A 22,125-nucleotide genomic window follows, 5' to 3' on the forward strand; every position below is an offset into this window, starting at 1 on the left:
ACCACCCCAGATAGCAAAAGTTGTTAAATCAACGTCGATTTTTGGTTAAGGCTGAAGATTGATGGTGGATCAACCTTAAATGTTCCTGTATTTCTGGATCTGTCATGACTGTCATGGATGAACTTCAACCTGGTGTTAGCACTTTCTCCATTTTTGACCTGTTCATTCATCTACATAAACGTTCGGATTTCAAATATAAAGTTTTTGACCCTGGCGAGGGTGGGAGTTGAAACTGTGACTTCTGTTTGTAAGGCAGCTGCTCCAATGTAAATGTTCCCCAGCTTTAGCTCAGTCGGAAGAGCTCTTGACTTTAGACCACAAGGTCCAACCTTAGACCGTTCGATAACAGGAGGAAAGGTCTTATATGGGTCTTTGAGACATCATGAGTTGAGCCGGTTGACACACAAAAAGGGTGAAATTCCCCAAAACAGGAGAAATGGAAGAACAGGAAACGTCCAGGAGATAGGGTCAAATAACAGTAGTCTCCTGGTGAGAACAGGAGAGTTGGCAGGTATGACTGACACACACACACACACATTTCTTGATTGTATGCATATCACAAGTTGCCATTTGCCTCACACCCACTGTTGTGGGTGTCCTTTCAGGGAGCCACACTCCACCTGTATAGACAAAGCATTGGTTTGGAGTAAGACATCTTCTTGAATCAACCCTTTTGATCAAGCTATGTAAAAGGCCTTGCCACACCTATTGTTTTTTGGTCATGGGACCCCCTGGGCCTGGCTTTGGAGGGGACACCACGCTGGGAGGAGCACCTAGAGTGAGCTCAGGGTACAGACCCTCTTGGGCTACGGGTGGACAGGACATTGAGGAGAAACATGCTTGTTTTGATGCGGTTGGACTCAACAAATAAACATATTTCTTATCAGCTTCATGTCGACTGTATATATATTATTTCCATTACAACTTTTACTGAAGTACATTTTGAATTCCGGACTTTTACTTGTAACAGAGTATTTCTAAATTGCAGTTTTGATAATTTTACTTAATAAAACATTTGAGTACACGATTCTAGTTTAGAAGTGTTGGACAGACTGGCGGACAGACATCTTTAGATCGCTGCCACTAGCAGAGCTAAAAAGGTTCAGTTCAGTTTTTTTCAGCATTTATTTTTATTTTTAAAGATCGTGTAGGAAATACATTAACATACTAATGTTGGACAGACAAGAAAAATAAAATCAATAAAAATGTTTTGATTGTAAAGAGGGCATGAACATGGCCAAAAAAATAAAACGGGACCAAGGAAAACAAGAGATGGTAATAAAAATAAAACAATTCACAAGACCAGCATGGTGGGAAATCAAATATGGACCTAGGATACCTTATAACTATCCCCATCTTGGAATGCCGTTTGGCCCAAACATTCAGCAGAATACATGGATGGTATCAGGGACCTCCATGTGGTCCGTTCTTCACCACACTGGAAAACACATCTAGAAAGCACACAAGGTGGATTTGGCACACTCCTTCTCTCCAGGGTAACACTGCACTTTATTTTCAGAATGTACAGTTAGCGAAAACAGACAACACTCCTGTCTCAGTATTAAAATGAAAACATGTTTGAGGCTAATTATTCCTAAATTAAAGAAATTGAGACATATTGAAATCAGCACCACTGTGGGCTTATCTTTTCTAAAGTATTCCTTGTAAATTACTCCATGAACAAAAATAATAGCCTCACATTCTTTTGTCAATTGATTCAAAAATGACAGAAATGAAATAAAAAAATTAAAAAACAATATTGTTGTTTTATTCATTAAATGCCTAATAGCAAAGCAATGTCCAAGTCGGAGTGCTTCTCAGGATCAGCAACAGTATCAGAGTCTGAACTTTGTTTTGACTGCATGAATATATACGCATAATTGAGAAATGGGCAAAATCTCAAATACAAATGTCATCAATATAGCCACAAGGCCCTAATGAGTGGCTGAGGCATAGCTGTGGTGATATTTTAGAAAACCCTTCAGCGTTCGGACCTAAATTTGATCCAAAACAGGGCAGGAAACATTTTTTAATGATATGGACTGGTATGTCCCCAAATTCAGTTTTCTCAACCAACTAGATTTTTAGAATAGTACGGAATGGCAGGTTGCATGCCAATAAGTGACTAGTTCAGTAGGTCACCTCTTCCAACACAGCTAATGGACCACATCAGTAATGCAAAATGTCAATATCTTTAGTCACCAGGCCCTAATGAGTGGCTTAGAAAACCCTTCAGCATTCAGGTATGTCCCCAAATTCACCAAATAATTTCAGTTTTCTCAACCAACTAGACTATTGCAATAGTATGGAATAGATGGTAGGCTGCGTGCCAAAGTGACTATTAGAGTTCAGAGAACTATTCATTCTCCAATTCAAAATGTGTTTAGTTTAGAATTTTATCAATTGCAGCAAACTATTTTCAACCAACCACCCTGCTGTGCAGTCCATTGCTGGTCGGAGGGTTCTGTGCATACACAGGGTTTTCACAACACTCAACTATTATAAAATAAACCGGTTCACTGGCTACCTGTATGGGTATAAACAAAAAACAAAAAGGAAGACTTTGTGCATGCTGATCCAGTCCAGTCCACAGAGCAGCCATGTGAATCTGCCATGTATGAGAATAGCTGTAGCATTGTACAAAGTATTTTCTTGTTTTCTCAGTCAACAATAAAAATAAAAACTAAAAGTAGACAAAACTGCCCACTATTTTCACGTTTATTTATAAAAAGAGGAATATTTTGAACGCTGAGTGGTAGAACCTATGACAGTGATCCCAACTACCGACTCCTTACCTTTGAAATCTGCACCCCCGAAAATAACACAGTGGATTTAACACTTTTCCACTCCTTTTGTAATTATCAAGAAATGTAATGGTACTCATCGTCACTCAGACGCAGAATCATGTTTGTTTTTGTCACATGTAGATTTCAGATACATAGATCCACATGTCCTAGACCTGTGTCAAGCCCTACAGTGGTCACTTAACACTGGTCCTCAGGGACCCCTTGAACTGAAGGCTTACTATCCTACCAGGAGGTTAAAAGCATTCATGTGGCACCATCCCAAGTCTAACTAGCCACTGATTAGTTCTCCAGATAAAAACAAGCCAGCTAGGCTAGCCAACTAGGGGTCCTGCTGCTGCGTGGGTCAAAAACCAGCGGTACATGAAGACTAGGGATGCAACTGCTAAGCTAGGAGATGAAGACAGAATATGACTAGAGCTCTGTGACAAGAACAAGACATCTGATATGAATTATGAGGTTGATTTGGGAACTTTCTGATAGATAGAAAATACAGCCATCTGTCCTACAAAGCTAAAAATGTGAAAGCAGAAAAATGTTACCTCCTGTCCTGTCAAATGTATTATTATTGGTAAGACATTGGTGAGATAGTATAAGATAGAGACAAGAGTGTGATTAGTGACATTTACAGGTGTAACTTTTTGTAGACATGAAACGTAAACTTATCATGTACTATGGCATATGACCTTCAGAAATGGAGGACAAATTAGTTGATTAAGTTTGCTGTTGTAGAGAACAGTAATTTGTGGTCATTGAAGAAAACCAATATTTTTTTCATAAGAGGGAAGTAACATGTGAAAAAATGCTGAAAATAGTTGCTTCTGTCTTGATTTTAAATTTGATCCATAATGGGTGGAGTGTATTTTGTCCCAGCCTTCAGTTCAACTGGGATAATGTTGGGGTAGTAAGGGGGGGTAGGTGTGTACTTAGTAGACATGTTGAAGAGGTTGGGCCAAAGTAAGGGTGCTGTTGAGCAGTAGGGTTTTGTTTAAGGTTATGGTAAGCTTGAGGTTAGGTCACTGATAGTGTGGCCTAAAGTCTCTCAAGATAAACGGTTGGATCTGAATGACAGGAGAGAGGTTAAGCTGCAAGATATTCTGGGCTTCCCGTCGGGCTTCAGCCACTGAACGAGAATCGTCTATTTTGATAACCTGCTGTCTCATATAGTTCTTGCTTTTTAGGACCTTTATCCCTCCTTTTTCCACAACCCTGGGTTCGCTTGGCAAACCATTCTGTTGTTTGTATCCCCCCTGTGGCCAGTGGGCTCCATTCCTCCTTCTAGTAAGCCTCATTTCCGTTTCAGTCTCTGGGAAATTGTGTCCGTTGGCATAGATAACCGGAGCAGAATCTCCTATCAGTGCCCCTCCATCCATCCTGGTGGGGCAGGACAGTGTCCTCAGGTTCGACAAAGCCACGGCTGTGGTAGGGGGCGACCGGCTGCCATTTTGCGACGGCTGACGGCCATTTTGTGAAGGCTGCGACGGTATTCCTGAAAATGTGAGGGAGTTCTGTTGTTGCTGGATGGTAGAGTTAGTATCAGAGTCCCAACATGTCTGAATCTGGAGTCGAGCAGTGTGGCCGCCTGTCAGACCCTCAATGTTAGTCAGCCTCAAGCATGGCTGTGCTCGAGGAATAACGGGGGACGACCCAGTGGTCCTGAAGGCATTGGAGCCGCCATAGATGAGCGCACGGTGATCCATCAGCAAATCAGGGGGTCGGATCCCCTTGATCCTGGGCTTGGCTCTCTCAGTAGTGCTCCAGGATGGGTGTTGTTTGGATACAGGCCTCTTCCTTTTTTTCCGGCTCTTCGTCTTGGCTGTTGATCTGTTGCTTCCCGCTCTCTCCAGGGGGTTCCCCACAGTGAGCGGGAGAGTCATGCAGGAACGATATCGGTAGACGTCTTTGCTATGCAGCACAGTGGGCCGATGGCCCTCCTGTCTCAGCTCTCTGAGGAATGTCTCCAGCTGCCCCATGTCCAACAGGCCACAGTTAGCGGTCATTGAGGTGGTCATTGAGGTCATTGAAGGTGACTGGAGTATGTGCAGTGCATCCTGGAGGACAATTTGACCAGCACTGTTAATACGTGACCAGCTGTGGAAGGGACGCGGCTCCTCAGTGGAGACTGTTGACTGGCATCTGAGTGGAGGACCTCTACTCACAGTGTCAGCCATGTTGCAGAGTCCTGGCAAGAAGGAAACAGAGAGAGCAGTTGTTTAAATTGGAGAAGAAAAATACAATGAAAACTTGAAAAAGCAGTTCCTGGTAAAACTGAGTAGGCTTGCTTAAACTTAGTAGACAAGGTTACATTGGAACTTGCACAAATGCTTGTATTTCAAGGTCACACAGATTAAAGTTTGGGAGGATATCACAATTTCTGAGAAACAAAATAAACTATATGGGCTGCTATGGGCTTAAAACGTATAGTCAACAATGAAAACGTGGGGTTTATCACAATTGAAAAAAATTATGCCCAACAAATATACTTTGCTCATACCGCTGCTATAAAAAACAAACACTCCACGTGTCAGAGTCGGGAAGGACAGTAACATTAGCATTAGTAGAAGCCTTCCCAGAGAGTGAAGAGAGTACATGACAGAGATTTCAGTTTAAGGATACAGGAAATGAGCAAAGACACAGGAAGTGATGCTGTGCTTATACCAAGAAAAGGAGCACATTCCAGTGTGTGGAACCTAGTTGAAACCCAACGACAAGGAGTTATAATTTGCAAACACTGTTATGGCACGGCAAGGTAACTCTACAAATCTCTGCTACCTCAAATGTCACCATAACAATATGATTTATCAATGAAGGACAAACAAACCACATCGCAAATCCCCAGTCGCCAGACGAAACGAACCTCAATAACGCAAATGTTATACAGTGCATCAAAACGCTTCCAAAGGCACAAGGAGATAACAGATTCCATCAGCTATTACTTGGCTAAAGATATGGCTCCAATCAAACTCATTCAAAACAAGGGGTTTAGGATTATGATATTATAGACTAGACAAGTGCTCTGCCTTCTCGCAACAACGAATACTGTTGCATTATTGCCTGCTTTGTACACTCAATGTCAAATGACAGACGAAACGGAACTGAATGACGCATGATTTATACCTAAAGTAGCAGACCTGCAAGTTCGCAAAACGTTATGAGCTTGTACATTTGCTATTTTCGGCGAGCAACGCAGGCGTACGACAAAATATAAATCAGGCTTCAGCCTAGGGGTGGGCGTTATGACAAATCGACGACAATAAACAGTGAACGATAAAAATGTATCCACAATCTACGTTTTCTGAGAGATCGTTCTATCGTGATAACAATGAGTGCACATTCTTTTTTTTGTCCCACGATTTTGTAACCCCTTTTCACCCGGTGCCAATTATCTAAGTGATCCTGGGCACTACACTCCCCCCGCCAGCCTAGGGAGCCCAGAGCCGAGCTCATGCCTCCTTCAATGCATGAGAGCCAACTGAGTCAACTGACAGGGGGGAGTTTCCCCGGTTGGACGTAGCGAGTGGAAGGAACACGTTATTCCAACCAGTTCCTCTCCCCTCCATCAGGCACCCCGGCTGTCATGCGGGAGGCGGTATAGCGACCAGGATTACTACATGTTTTTGTGAAGGTATTAACTACCCTAGGAGACACGGGGAGAACAAGCAAACTCCGTTGGCGAAAGTAGGCCCTTTCGCCAACCCCACCTAGGGTATGGGCGCTGAAGACGCGGAGAAGAAGACACGCCCCCAGTGCCCACAGCGTCCCCGTCAGGAATCGAACCCAGGACCTTCTAGCTGTGAGGCGACAGCGCTACCGACTGCGCCACCGTGCCCTTTACACCTTATTTTATACTTTAGACTGGTGTCGCTTGTAAAATGGAACAGAGCTACAAACCTACGCCACGTTTTGCTCATACACACATCCAAAGTTCCCTCCCCCTTTTTACGTAGTGCAGCGTAGCATAGGACTACAACACAGATGACCAAAACAAACAAGTCTACACAATTGCATTCAGTAGACTTGGATTCTCAACCCTTTTAATTTCAAGGGCCCACAGAGAGAGGCATGCAATTAGTTTGGTGTTCTGTTATAGTTTCCTTGTACATGTATGTGTTATTCCTGAGATGCATTTTTATATAAGTATTCCTTTTTTCCTGATCTAGTTGTGTTTTCCTTATTTAATAAGACATTTGGTAAAGAGTACTTTGGTTAACGATTGTTTGTTTCCTTTGTATATTTCCATAGCCTTAAATCATGGTTTCCATCATCAGTTTCCCCAGCATTTCCATCATCCATCATTGTTACCTGTTGTCCCATCATCATGTGTACTGCGAAGTCAACATATTAAAGTCTTGAATTAATGATGCTGCCATCCTGGTCCTAATACATTTACCAGTATTCTGATGTCTGAGTGCTAGCCCAAAACCAGCTAAAATAGCCTGCAAAAGCAACATGCCTCTTTCAAACAAACACTGAATTACTGCCTTTTAAAGGGCCTCCTGCAATTGGGTGCAGGTGGCGCTAACCACAATCAGTACCTGGTGTTTGGGTAAATACCCAGTCCAGAGCTCCTCCCACCTAGGACTGAGCAGGAGGGGATTTTCTACACAGTTTGATATGCATTAGGCCATGGACCCCGATTTGATACCATTTCTCTTTTCTTTGTTTATGTCTGGGACTCCAATCTAAACAGTAAAATCCTCTGTTATTTTAACTCTTGACTTGAGATTGTACAAATTCAACCAAATTTGGTTCTTAACTCTAGTCATTTAGGCAGTGTTTGAACTAATGTGTAACGAGTTACTGTAACCCAACTACTTTTTGCGGTAACTAGTAACGGTGCTAGTAACTTTTTCCTTACTGACATTCAAATGGCCACGTTACTCATTACTTGTCCGACAAAATAGCCGTCAACTTAATAGGATTAAAGATTTATTATGATACGACTTCAATTCTAATCCTCAGTGACTGTCTTAGTGTCTGTCCGTCCGTCGGTGTGTCACCGTTGGACCGATGATCTCCGGCACCGTTGGACCGATGGGCGAGAAACTTTGTACGCACACGTCCACACATTTTCAACTAGGCCTGGCCAAGAAAGAAGCTCCATCCCAAATGTTTCAAATCGGCCTAACGGTGACGCTATAACAGGCTGATTCACATTTTGGCTTATAACTCTTGACCCGTCGGTCATACAATCAAAATATTTCCCCCCTGGATTCCATGGCTCATGACAACTCCCCATATAGGGCACAGCCATTTCCGCCTGTAAAGATGTTCTGTTATTTTGTTTTCTTTCTGAACACACTTTTGCTACTACTCCTCCACACATATTATTCATATTATCTCTGTGGTCACATGATCCATTTTTTTCAGATTCCATTCTGATTGGTTTTCAAAGTTTGCGGGAGGGGCATTTTGTGGCATTTTGCATAAAATGGACTAGTTTAGGAGGGATAGTCCAGGCATAGAAGATCATTTTGGACCTCAAAATCTAAGTAATTGTATCAGATTTTTTTTCTTCAGACTTCTTCTATTAAGTCACCAGAACAACATACTAAAAGTCCTAAGAAATCCTAGTTGCGAATTAATTGGCATCAATTCAAAATGGCCGCCACATTATTGACAAAAAGCCATATAAAATGGTGGTGAGATTTCAATTGACTTCCAAATATGTTTTGAGGTAAGGAATTCAGATAAAATATTTAAAAAATACATTTGAGCCATTTTTGAATCAATATAACAGAACTACAGGATGTTATTACCAGATAAGTCTAGCAAACTAGCATTTCACAAAGTAATCGTTACACAATTCTTTTCACCATACATAACTTCTATGAAATGAACGAATGAAAAGTTTACTCACCATCATTTTAGCTTTTTGGCAATCATGTGGCAGCCATTTTGGATTGATTACAATTAAACATATTTCCGCAACTAGGATGTCTTAAGATTTTTAGTATGTTGTTCTGGTGACTTAATAGAAATGGTCTGTGAAGAAAAGAATTCTGTTACAATTACTTAGATTTTGTGATCCAAAATTAGCTAGTTTTCCTGGACTATACCCCCCTATAAAATAAATTGCTCAATGCTGACAGCCGGTCAGCAGGTGGTTTCATGAATGTATGTATATAGACAATATTTTAGGCCAATAAAAAAAACAATATACCAAATTTCATACCGCACCTCAGGGGCAATTAATGCAAGAATAGCTCTCCAGTCAGTCGGGTTACTATAGTAACTTGACAGCGCACAATCAGGATGAGACTTCACAACGATCTTTCTGCTGGCACACACCGCTCTTCTCACTCTCTCTCTGACCAAAACGAAGAATTGGAAAGCATTCCATTGGATATTCTTTTCAGGGGTAGGCTAAGATCACAGCAATGAGGAGACAAAGTGAATAACTCGAACGGCGCTGAGTGGTGCCTCTCGTTGCTCAAGGCCGCCAGAAACGGCGTGCCTCCGACGTTATAACTGTTTTTCACCAAAGGGGGTGTCACCAAGTTACTGAAACTAGGTAGTAAACACCCGTGCGCATTGGAGAAACTAGTCGCCGCCCAACTGCAAGACCATCTCAACAGCAACAACCTCTCCAAGAAATTCCAGTCTGGTTTCCCCTCCGCCCACAGCACGGAAACAGCACTGGTCAGGGTCACAAACAACATTCTCATGGCAGCTGACACCAGCTCCCCTTCCCTCCTCATCCTCCTGGATCTCACTGCAGCATTCGACACAGTCGATCACAACATCCTATTAAAATCGCCTTCACTCCACCATCCCAGACCGTCACCTGTGGTGTCCCCTAAGGATATGTTCTCGGCCCCACCCCGTTTACTCTGTTCATTCGGCAGGCCGTGTCATCAGCAGACATGAAATACCTTTCCATTTCTATGCTGATGACACACAACTCTACATTAAAATCGGACAGAGCCTCCTGCTCAGCTAGATTATTTTCATTTTATTTGCTTCAAATGTAAAGGGCAATATACATAAAATGTGTTATTAAGCTAAGAGCAGAGAAAAACACCCTCAGTGGTAAACATCCATTATTAACAATTTACTGCATTTTCAGAGTATTCAGTGATGCGTGATTTGGAAGCCAACGGAGTGCTTGGCAGACCACACCCCCGGAGTGCCGCTAGAATCCAAACCGTGCCCCTGACCATCTCCATTGGCTGGCTGCTTCCACAATTTATATACAAATGATGAAGATTGTTTATATACATATATATATATATATACATATACATATACATATACATATATATATATATATATATATATATATATATATAATTTTTTATTAATACTACCGAAAGAATTTATAAATAGATGGAGACAACCGTCTTGTGCATCCGATTGCCAACTGCTAAATTACGCTTTTTTATATGAATGGAGAAGTGTTCAACAGTAGAACGAGCGAGTTGAGGAGGAGCTTTTAGACTGCAGGTGCAGGAGCAGCTCTGTTAACCCCCGCATCCCTGTGATGCGGGGGTTAAAAGAGCAGCTCAGAGCCAGGTGTAAAATTCCTCAAATTCCATCTTTTGTCTCCATGGTGTCTCTGTCTTTCATGTGTCTTTAAGGTGTGCTGTGCTACAGGCCTGTGTCACCCTGGGCAAGACCTGGGATGTTGGTTGTCTAGGAAGTTGACAACCGGAAATGGTTGAATTTGGCGGAAGTACCGCACAAGGAAATTACGTTGATGATTTACAAATCTGTTAACATTTTCCGTGAATGAAACGAGTGTTGTGATTGGTCAAAAATATTGTTTACGGGGGAAATGCGTACGACGGAAATCCTGTCCACTCAGGACTTCCTAGACAGTCGCTGCTTTAGGTCGTGACCAGGCTCTTCTCTTCGCAGATGAGTGAGGCTGGGACCGAGGTTAGGCCTGTGTTACTCCACTCTTACTCTTATTAGAATCACAATAGATTTTACAGAATCTTCGGTTTCTCAGTCAGTTTAACATGATTTTGCGGTTAATACATTTTATTTAAAAGTGACTAACACACAAACCAAGGGTGCTTACACAATGAACGATGATATGGAACATAGATTTGACCACATAACAGGGGCGCAGCCATGGGTGGGCCGTGGCCCACATAGAAAGCTGGCCCACCCAATCGATTTTGCAAAAAAAAAGTTTTGGAAATGTTTATTTTTTTATAATTACTTTTTTGATTTAAAAAAAAAACTGTAAAATCAGGCAAAAATAAGAATTAAATAACATAACCCTAACCGAACCCTAACCCCGAAATAAGGTAACAAAAAAACGCCCAATAACAACCAATAATGTTCGCGGAACCTGCCTAGTCCCAGCCTATACTAGCGTTCTGGCTGCGCCACTGCCACATAATGGAAATATAATGGCGTAATGAAAATCATATGGTAGACACTATTTGAGGATATAGAATCTGTTATTATTTTTATTACTTAATAAGACCCATTTCATCCCACTAGTGAAATTAATTTTTCAGCTTCACCCAGCTGAGTGCTACTCAAGTTAGCGCGGGTGGGGGGGGGGGGGGTCCTACTCAGCAATACCTCGACACATTTCCGCCCCAATACCTCGACACATTACCGGAATCAAACCTGGGACCTTCTGGTTCCCAGGCTGGCTCTACCAATTCAGCTAATGGCCGGCGTAATTTTTTACCAAATTATTTCTGATTTCTTTCACTCCCCTCAATGCGCATGTGCGCAAAAGAATAGCCTTGGTCAGATCGGCTAAAATTTATTTTTTTATATCTTTCGTACTTTTTGAGATATTCAAATTTGAATTGCCAAAAAACATCCCATTCATTTTTATGTTTTTTATAGCCAGATGGAAACAATAAAAATGTTGACAAATGTTCATAAACTTTAATACTAACATGATTTAACACTATAAACTCACGTAACACTATCAACACTCTTAACGCTACAAATACTTAACACTATATCAACACTATTAAAGACTTCATGAAATGGCTTTTTACTACCTTTATTTTGAAGTTTTCTTCTGAAATGGAGGCTGGTTGTGTTTCAACCAATCACAGTCTCAGCCGACCATCCCGTCCCCTCGGGCTATGGGATCGATGGATCTACATCAGCTACTGTTTGTGTCTTGCGCACGGTAAGGTAGAGAGAGAGAGAGAATGTTACTGCATTGCCTATTTGTCACCTCAACTGTTTTCAGATACATATTTGTGTGTACTGTTTTAAATGGACTACACCATGAATTTTAACTTTTTCTTCTTTTTTGTGTGTTTTTGGTCTCCCCTACCTCTCTTCTATCCCCAAAAATTCCCCAGTTTGAACACTCAGGCTTTCACAGCAAATCTGGGGTTTTCTGTAAAGTGGTCTCAAAACAGGCCAAACTGATTTGCACCCTGATGTGACGTCACGTCAGGGTACAATACCTCCCATTTCTCAGTTCCAACCCAAAAAATAAAAACTTTTTTATTTACTTTTTCCACACAGAACCAGGAGATCTCAATAGCGCCCCGTGCCAAACATGACAATGTGGTATTGCAGGTGAAAGTGCTTTATAAGCCAGACAGAAGTTAGTTGGAATGAGTATATCTGAGGCTTGATTTAGGCTCAAACCTTTTGAAAAACGTTTGAGGGACATAAACAATATGATATTAAATATTATTATTATTTTTTAAATTCATGGTGAAGATCCTTTAAGTTTAGAACAGGAACATTTGTAATGCACCGTCCAGACGTCATATTGAATGAGATTCAGGACAGAGCAGCAGCCCAACTGTGTCAATATAATGATTATCAGCTGCGTGTGGAGTAAAATGATGATCACACAGGTGAATAAAATCTTAAGGGCTTGCTGATGTAGTCACACATAACGTTATCTTTTGACTAGATGTAATTAAGATCGGACTTTTGACAAAAATACACCAAAAGAATGATTTATGTTGCATATATTGTTAATTATATCGCCATTATGACCACGGATATGCTATAAAAAAAAAGTGTGAAAAACATTTCATGATGTCTTAACACTACAATGATTAACACTATCAACATTCAAAATACACACAATTCTTAAAAAAAAATAAACACTTAACACTAATAATGGACACCATCAACACTCAAGACTAACAATACTTAAAACTGTCAACACTACTAATACTTAACACTACCACCATTCTTAACACTACCAATATTAACTACTACATACTGGCTACCAACACAGTGAGCAAACACTGTTACTTCAGGAACAGTATTTTCTGAGACAGATTTCATTCCTACTACAGCCAAAATGATTTGCATTTTTCTATGTAAACAGTTTAAGATTTGTACTGTGAGAGAGAGCCTTCTCTTGGCTGATCCACCACGGCCATTTTGAACGGGAGGCATGCGTTAATCCGACAGACCTTTTCTCCGACTATGTGGCATCCGCGTGCGGTTAGGGTTAGGGTGAGGGTTTGGTTCGGGTTTAGTATTGGAAACGTCGGAGCGCTGCGCTGTCGGAGGAATGCGCTGTCGGACTAACGTAGTGCACCCATTTTGAACACATTCTATTACTCCCTCTGTTCTAACAAAGCCAAAAGCCCAGTCCACGCTAGCACTATATGGTACTTTCGATCCTTTCCCCTCACAACCTGCAGTAGCGCAGCCTCTCATCTGTAGTAAAACATAAAAAATACACTTTAGCTACTCACCAAAACGAAGACAGTTTTAAGATGTTGAAAGCCTACTCTACTTAGTTGGAACACTCTGAGCCCCCCACCTCACATCTAAAATACACTTTTTGACCAGAAAAGAAAATATTTCACTGGAAGAATTTTTTTTTTGGTTACTCCACTGCGCCCTCTACAGATGTGGTCAATGGATTTTTTCTATTGACAAGATTTTTTCTTCCGGTGAAATATTTTATTTTCTGGTCAAAAAGTGTATTTTAGACGTGAGAGGCTCAGAGTGTTCCCACTAAGTAGAGTAGGCTTTCAACTCCATAAAACCGTCTTTGTTTAGGTGAGTAGCGAAAGTGTATTTCTTATTGCGAACGCAGCGGAAGGAGGCGCCTCCGCGCAAGTGGAGCTTACTATGAAACCGTGCTCGGGTTGTGTGTCTGTGTGCACTGCCCCATGTGACTCACGCTCTCATTGGCTGCTGACAGATCTCAGAGTGCACTACAAATCCGCCTGCCCCTGGGTGACTAATTACACTCCTCTGAGAGAAATATAGCAGCTACAGTCAAAAATAACACATCTAAAAGCATCTACACGAGTTCATCTATTGGGATATCTAAGAATTCCAAGTCATTTGTGCATATTTCAGGCCGGGTGGCAAGTTGAAAACGCCTTAGTTTGAGGACAGTAATTTAACTGTACCACCCACTTCTCTACAATTGCTCCTTCCTTTCTATTCTTCTTATTGTTATTTTCAAGCTGCGTTCACTTCCGCGTTTGCGCGTCTTACTTGTTTGTACAACAGACGAGAGGCTGCGCAGGGCGTGGTGTGTGCGCAAAGGCTCGAAAGACCAGAGCTATGTCCACACCACTAGCAGCATTATCCTAAAACTGAGCCGACCTGCAACAGGTCAATTCAGACATTTCTTTGTTGCATTGCGAATCATTGGTGTGGACTTGGGAGTAGGGACTGGGATCATGCTATTTGAATGATTGTATATATTGGCTAACGGGGTAATGCTACCAGTTTAGCATGTTAAGTTTGCAGACATAGCAGCAAAATCTGTCCCCAAAATAAGTATTATCCTCGCCGATATTTTAGTTATAGATTGAGCTAACAATAATGTTTTGTTTTTCAATGTGGGGTGTTTATTCCATTTAGGAAAAAACAAAACACGATGTTTTAATGGTTGTACATATAGGCTAGCGGGCTAATGATGGCAGTTCAGCATGTTAAGTTGGCAGACTTAGCAATGAAACATTTTCTTTTTTTTATCGGATATCTTAGTTATAACAACACTGAGCTAACAGTGAAATATTGCAGAAAGTATTACCAGGAGGTGTAAGAAGTATGTGAGCAAATACGGACCATAAAAGGGTGTGTAATTTATGGTTTATCTTTTTGTTTCCGTCGCATCCCTAAGCCATCAATTTGATTACCGGTAGGAGACTCAAAGGAGACTCTTTGAGTCTCCTACCGGAGAGACCGCCGGTCATCAAATTATTGGCTTAGGAATGCGACAAAAAAACACAAAAATGGATGAATTCAATGCTTCATGGGGTGTGTAATTGATAGAAAATAAGTGATTTGTTGGGTGAACTACTCCTTTAATTAAATGTTATGCATTGGGATAGATACCGACATCAGACATATTGTGACCTTATGTCAAGCTAGCTACATGTCTAGCTGATCCATACCTGAATATTAAAACAAAACCAAGCACAAAGTAACAAAACATCCACATAGCAGTATTCAAGAAAATTGTCATCGACGTTCCAATGCCATAGTAGTGGTCCAAAGCCTGAAAACATACGAGAGCGACATCCTATTTTTGAATTGCATTTCGAAATGGGTCAGGAACACCAAAATGTGATGTTTTAAGTGTTAACCGTAAGGGCTACAGTTACAACACTTGGAAATAATTACACCAGTCGGCCTCATGGTGGCGCTATAACAGCCCACTTTTTGTTTTGGCCTATAACTCTTGAACTGTAGGTCGTAGAATACAATCAATTACTTTTTCCTTGGATCCTTGGGTCATGACACATCTCCCCATATAGGCCACGCCCAGTTGCGCCTATATAGATTTTCCGCCATTTTGAATTTTCTTCAAAACACACTTTTTTCTCCTCTTCCCGATTTTTTTTTACTATAAATTTTTATCCCTCGATTTTGTAACCCTTTTTTTCACCCGGTGCCAATTTTCTAAGTGATCCTGGGCACTACACTCCCCCTACCAGCCTAGGGAGCCCAGGGTCGAGCTCATGCCTCCTTCAATACATGAGAGCCAACTGACCTTCTTGTCACCCGACAGGGGAGAGTTTCCCCGTTAGGACGTAGCGCATGGAAGGAACACGTTATTCCAACCAGTTCCCTTCCCCTCCATCAGGCGCCCCGGCTGACCAGGGGGAGGCAGTATAGTGACCAGGATTACTACATGTTTTTGTGAGGATATTAACTACCCTAGGAGACACGGGGAGACACATGCAAACTCCACACAGAGTGCCTTTCGCCAACCCCACCTAGGGTATGGGCGCTGGTGACATGGAGGAGAAGACACGCCCCAAGCGCTCACAGCGTCCCCGGCAGGGAATCGAACCCAGGACCTTCTAGCTGTGAGGCGACAGCGCTACCGACTGCGCCACCGTGCCCCTCCGATTTTGTCCTGATTTCACAAAAATCGCTACACATATTCTCTGGACCCATGCGCTAAAAACGCATGGTCCATGTTTTGAAGGTTCATAACGTTCGGCCGTACTTGGCTTTGAAAGTTAGTGGGAGGAGCCTATTTGACTAAAATTGCCAAAAATCATGAACGGAACGTCCAGTCAACCCCAAATTTGAATCACATGTCGAGGGTCATGTACCCGGGGAATCGCAAAAAGCCTTTCCACTTTCAACCATAGGGGGCGCCACAAATGTGCAAAATGTAACTGTTGTAACTGTTTAACAACGTGAATTGGGGGGGGGGGGGTCAATCCTCTCGAAATGAAATAGACGTGATCTCAGGAGTGACATGTAATCGGCTTGCAAAAAATGTGGGAGGAGCCTATTTCTTAAAAACAAGAAGCCATATATCACGAACCAGGATCCGATCAGCACCAAATTCGAATCTCTTGTCACACGGCATCCGGTGCTGTTCCTCCCAGCGTATTCCTTGGGTCCCGGCGGCCGCAACCCACGACTCGCATAGGTGCAACCACACTTGCAATTTCCCAAAATTGCGCCTTTCTAATTTGCTTTGTTCTGAGGTTGAAAATCTTAAGTAGGTGAATGTCATTGGATTGTTTTGTAGTGTGTAACACACTACCCTAGTGTGACTCTATACTCCATTATGCAGGTGGCTTTATTCACTCTCTTCTGCCTCAGTTTTGCAAATGGAGGCTGAATGTATTTGGTGAATGATTAGCCTATTCTTTACCGAACATGGAATTCAAATTGTAAACTGTGGTTTATAGGATTGGTACAATAACCATACTGAATCACATCCAATTAAAAGAAAACAATTTAAACCAATCACACCCTTTTGCCAATTGTGCGCGAGCCCACGTTATTCCTTGGCTCACGAGCGCCCCCACTTCGTCGCGACAATTCTTGGTCATTACGTTCCAGAAAAATAGCCGCCATACAGCTTTAAAAAAAAACGCTGTTCATCACATTCGCAACTTCGAGTCCCTCGTGGAACACGTCGCAAATTTTCAATCAGACTTGAAACACTGGCAGCTTCTCTGGCTTTGCTATTCAAACACCAGGCAATTTTTCTTTCTCTGCTCTATCTCAACAACTAGTTGGTGATGCCAGTTTTTTTTTTAAGACTCATTACAACCCAAGTCTCCTCACCTTCAACCCAAACATTTTAGTTGTATCTGATACGCAAATGTTATAAATCTACGAAAACGTTAACTGATTAGAACAATAAAAACGTAATACACGTAGTTACCTTTTCCAACGGTGCTGTGTCGGTATCCAGTCTGAGTCTGCCTCTGCCGAGACTGCCCAGTAAAATGGCTGCAACAACAGACAGCCAGAGCAGCCCAGAGAGGTACACGGTATCATTTTTGCCTTGAATTATCGGTTAGGCACCCCCACATTCATATGTAACACACGATTATTTATTAACATTCAACTTAAGTTCAACATTATTGTATTCATCAGTAAAGAAGTTATTTTTTTAAATATAGTTCTTCTGACATCAGAGTAAATGAGCCTTACCTAATTTTATCTTGAATTCCGAGAATAATTATGATTAATATGATAATCTTTAGTATTATTTGAACTGTAGATTGCATTGACATTTTAAGATCATCCTGGTGAGCTTTACAAGTGCTTAACATTTCAACAGCTACATCCAGAATATACATAGGCCTACTTTGTTGGGGCAAAAATATACCCTATAATAGAAGGGGTGGAGTCTCCGATGGAGGCAAAGAAGGGGCGGAGTCTCCCATGGAGGCAAAGAAGGGGCGGAGACTGTTCTCCCTTGGGTCTGATAAAGAAGATACTTTTCAGTAAAATTCCACATACATTATTCCAATAATGTTGTACAATCATACCAAGACATGCCATGAATACACATGATTGTATCATAATATCTGGGTGGGTTTTATTTTTGTGTCTGTAGCTTAGAATTCCTAGCTCTGCTCAAAGCAGAACAAAACGTCCAGGAAGGGGTGGAGTCATATCAGGTCCAACTCCACCCCCTGCTGAAAACCCCCCAGCAAAAAGCAGCTTATGGTTGCTGGTTTTAACTGGTTTTAGCTGGTCTTAGCTGGTTTAGGCTGCTTTAGATGTTATACCAGGCTTAAGCTGGTGGTCAGGCTGGTTTGTCAGTGTAGTTGATCAGCTGGTCACCCAGCTTAGCTGGACTTTGCTGGTCTTAGCTGCTCAGCCAGACTGACCAGCAAAGGGCAAGCTGTTAAGCAAAACGTTATTTGTCACTGCTCCCTATCATTTTTATTTAAAATTAAGACTGACATCAGTTCACTTTGCCGCTTGCAGATCCAGTATGGAGCGGATATGAAAACAGTCTATGACTCTATGTGAAGATGACCGGATAGTGGATACAGTGGGCTGTAGACTGGATCTGAGCTCTAAACAAGGAATAGAAACCAAGCTTTCCACAGGTACTGCGGAAACAAAGCCTTGTGACACAAGGTTAATTTTAAATGCACTGGTGATGTAGAGCCAAATGGAGCTTGACCTAGTCCAGTTCCACCCCTCTGGACCTAGCCTGAACCTAGTCAAGCGCCACCCACTGGCTGCTAACTTTAATGCAAGCTCTAGACCTAGTCAAGCGCCACCCGATGGCTGTTAACGTAAATGCAACCTTTGTCAGATGGTACTTTAACCTAATGGGGGAAAAGGTTTATTGTTGATGTGCAAAAATTAAGTAATGCGAATTATACAGAGTGCTTTCAAAATAGAGAATCCGCTCATAGTGCATATTTCCGAACACATCTCCACATTGCCTTCCGGCCTGGCGGAGATAATAAGGTTTGGTAAAATATGTGTACATGGGAGAATTCACTCACCATTTAAGAGGCAAAAGGTACTGTTCATGTAGCAGTTTTACAAGAGACGCATTGAATGCATAAAGAACAGAATTGTAACAGTGTAGTTTTGAACATGAACCCCCCGCCCCTCTGCAGGGGAGTGGCTATCCTAGTCAGTCATGGAGAGGAATTGACCCTTTGTCAAGTCCTGGCCGAGATCTTCAGTATCCATTGGTTGCTGTTGCTTGGTTGGACAAAGATCCTCTCTCCATCCACAAAATAAAACATGTTTTTTATGTGGATGGAGAGAGGATTTTTATGTATTCATATTTTAAACTTGCTTTTAAAAAATGTGACATGCCACTTTTGCACATTCTTAGATTCTGGAATACTAAATGAGGGCAAAAATAGAGCAAAGATAAAGTTATTCTAAAGCTCCTAAAGGGGTGTTTTTGTTGTGTCTAATGTAGCTTACTTGACATTGAACATAAACTCTGTCACGCCCCAGACAGATTTGTAACAGTCGAATTCAATTATTGGGATGGTGCATCTCAAAGGATCACTAAAGGAAGAAGACCCTCATCATTCAACATTCTTCAAAAAGGTGTACTCCTTTGGAGGGTACAGTAACACGAATGACAGCGATCAGATTGGTGTGCACATCTTCAACACAGTGTGCTTACACTGGCAAAGGACCACAATGGAAATGGAGATGCTTATCCTTTTAGCAGAGCTTTCTAACTGTTTCCCAAACTTGCAAATAAAGTATTCAATCAATCAATCAATGTTGCCCCCAGTGACAACTGGAAGAGAAGAACATCCCCTTGAAGTTCTTTCCAGGCGCTGGCATCACACAGTTGTGCTGAAAGATAACCCCTAGGCCTACATCTGAGGGGTATACGTCTGACAAAAAGGAGTACGATAACATGCCTTATGCATTTGATGTTGACACCCACAGATGGTTCAAGCCCAGGATATGAGACTGTTCCAGAGGAGGCACAGCCACTCAGCAGCCTGTGTCTTGGGGAAGGTTATGTAAACTATGTATATCTATGGAGGATACAACCCTCTGACTGGACACACTAATGACATATACAAGTTGCACACACCACCACAATGATCTGGTCATTAAAGGACAACTTTGTTTTTTTACTTTTATTTGTTTGTAATGATAATAATCAAAAGATGAGTGTTAAAAAAAACATTTATTGCTTTCTATCATTATAGCGATTATTAACTGGGGGGCGGGGGCATTCAGGTAATTGGTAAAAATATAATACTTTTTTACACAATAAGCAGGCTATTTTTATATCCGCAAGACCGAAGGCATAGAGGTCAGGGCAGAACCTCCACCCCCTCTTATAGCGCCACCAAGAGGACATTTTTTGCAAAATGTATTAATGAATAATTAATACAAATGTTTGATATTACTCTTACAAATTTTGTCCTAACATCACACAAATCGGTACACAGTATCTCTATAGTCACGTGATCAAGACAGATTTGTCGGATTTTTCATATTCCATCCTTATTGGCTAAGATAAGATTGGCTTTCAAAGTTTGCGGGAGTGGCCCATTTTGTACAAAATGCCTCAGATCATGAACGCAGCGCAAAAAAAAAAAGTTACTAACACCAAAGGCACTCTTCCACCCGTTTCATCATAGGCTATCACTCGCACTAGTGCTTTTCTAAGAACCCAAAGAAAAGACGCTTTCCATGGGAGGGGTACATTTTCAGAAAGAAAATCTACTTTATAGAAGAAAAAAAAGGCTAAGACTATGGAATAAAATCAATAAAAACAGTGAAACAGTAAATCAGGGGGGTGTACAGTAATCGGGGCGGCAGTAGTGGGGGGTGTAAAGTAATCGGGACGGCAGTAGCGGTGCCACAACCGGAAGGTTCCCAATTTGATCCCGGCCTCCCCCCAGAGTTAGTGTTGAAGTGTCCTTGAGCAAGACGCTGAACCCCTAATTGCTCCCGATGAGCAGGTTGGTGCCTTGCATGGTTTCCTCCACCATCGGTGTATGAATGTGTGGGTGAATGTAATACACAATCATTGTAAAGCGAGGGAAATACATATTGAAGATGTCTTTGATATACTGTATACGGATACAAGAACACACCCACTGATGACCTGTAGCCTACATCTTAGACGTAAGTCCTAGTCTGAAGGCATGCACGCTAGCAGTTATTCAGATGGAAATGTGTGAGGACCGATGGTGAGGTGAGTTGAGACTTCAGGAAGAGCACAGCCTTTGAGCTATTCAGAACCAGGATTCATCTTTCAACAGCAGTTTGTGCAGCAGCTCGGTCGTCACCAAGTAAACATAATATTATGCTGTGACATGACCACGTTAAGAAGCAACCTGGGCAGACAGTTATGTGCAGGAACATGGCGGCTGGCTTCAGTGTTTGAGTGAAGTGCGTGCATATACCCTCAGAAGAGATGCATAACCCCACAAACCTGATGGTCGTGATTCGTGGTGGCATAGATGTACTTCTGGCCCTCTGGTTCAGATGGAGATCCAGGGCGATGTGTTCATCTGCTTATGGTGCCATCAAGAATGCACTGCATCTCTCAGATGAGATGTCATCATGTATTGTCATATGAGAGGGCAGCATTTACTTCGGGTCTAACAGCCAGGGGCCGGTGGCCTAAAGCAGTGGAGCAGCACACCCCAACAAAGGCTATGTTGCTGCCAGTGTGGATTGTTTAGCTAATAGCATTATTGTTTTGTATTGATTTTTTTTAGGTTTCAACGACAATACATACACCACAGGACTACATATAACCACACAATACATTAACAATACCTTAAAGACAGTAATACAAAACCAAAGACAAAAAAAAATACAAATAAAATAAAATCACGTCATTCTCATACAGATTGTCACTTGCCATACAGAAATTGTCCATCTAGTGATTCACCATCCTATACCTACGCGTCCCCAGCCTGGAGTTAAAATAATAATCCAACAATGTCTGCCAAACCGTGTAAACTTTCTGGACAGAGCCCCTGGTGGAATATTTAAGCTTCTCGGGTTTTAAATGTGCTATCACATCTCCGACCCAGCATCGGAGTGATGGAGAAATGGCTGATTTCCAATTGAACAAAATAAGGCGTCAAGCCAATAAAGAGGAGAAGGCTGTAGCATCAGATTGAGCGACAGATAGTCATTTCACCAGGGACCATTCCAA

The 22,125-nt window shown here is 41.8% G+C and overlaps 1 protein-coding gene across 2 annotated transcripts; it reads right to left on the reverse strand.

Annotated features, from left to right (window-relative positions):
- Window positions 1–1,121: 1,121 nt before the first annotated feature.
- Window positions 1,122–17,442, reverse strand: ccdc71 (coiled-coil domain containing 71). 2 transcript variants are annotated; one of them, XM_084062245.1, is made up of 3 exons: window positions 17,374–17,442; window positions 11,783–11,906; window positions 1,122–4,986 (listed from the first exon to the last, which is right to left on the reverse strand). In XM_084062245.1, exon 3 carries the CDS (start codon window positions 4,973–4,975, stop codon window positions 3,821–3,823), a length of 1,155 nt encoding a protein of 384 aa, XP_083918371.1. In that variant the 5' UTR covers window positions 4,976–4,986; window positions 11,783–11,906; window positions 17,374–17,442; the 3' UTR covers window positions 1,122–3,820. The 2 variants fall into 2 exon arrangements, with proteins under 2 accessions (XP_083918371.1, XP_083918372.1); XM_084062246.1 differs by lacking the exon at window positions 11,783–11,906 and having other exon boundaries at window positions 17,374–17,417.
- Between the last annotated feature and the right edge of the window lie 4,683 nt (window positions 17,443–22,125).

Source organism: Gymnoscopelus microlampas (assembly GCF_963454915.1).
Source record: "Gymnoscopelus microlampas genome assembly, chromosome: 7".
Lineage (NCBI taxonomy): Eukaryota > Metazoa > Chordata > Actinopteri > Myctophiformes > Myctophidae > Gymnoscopelus > Gymnoscopelus microlampas.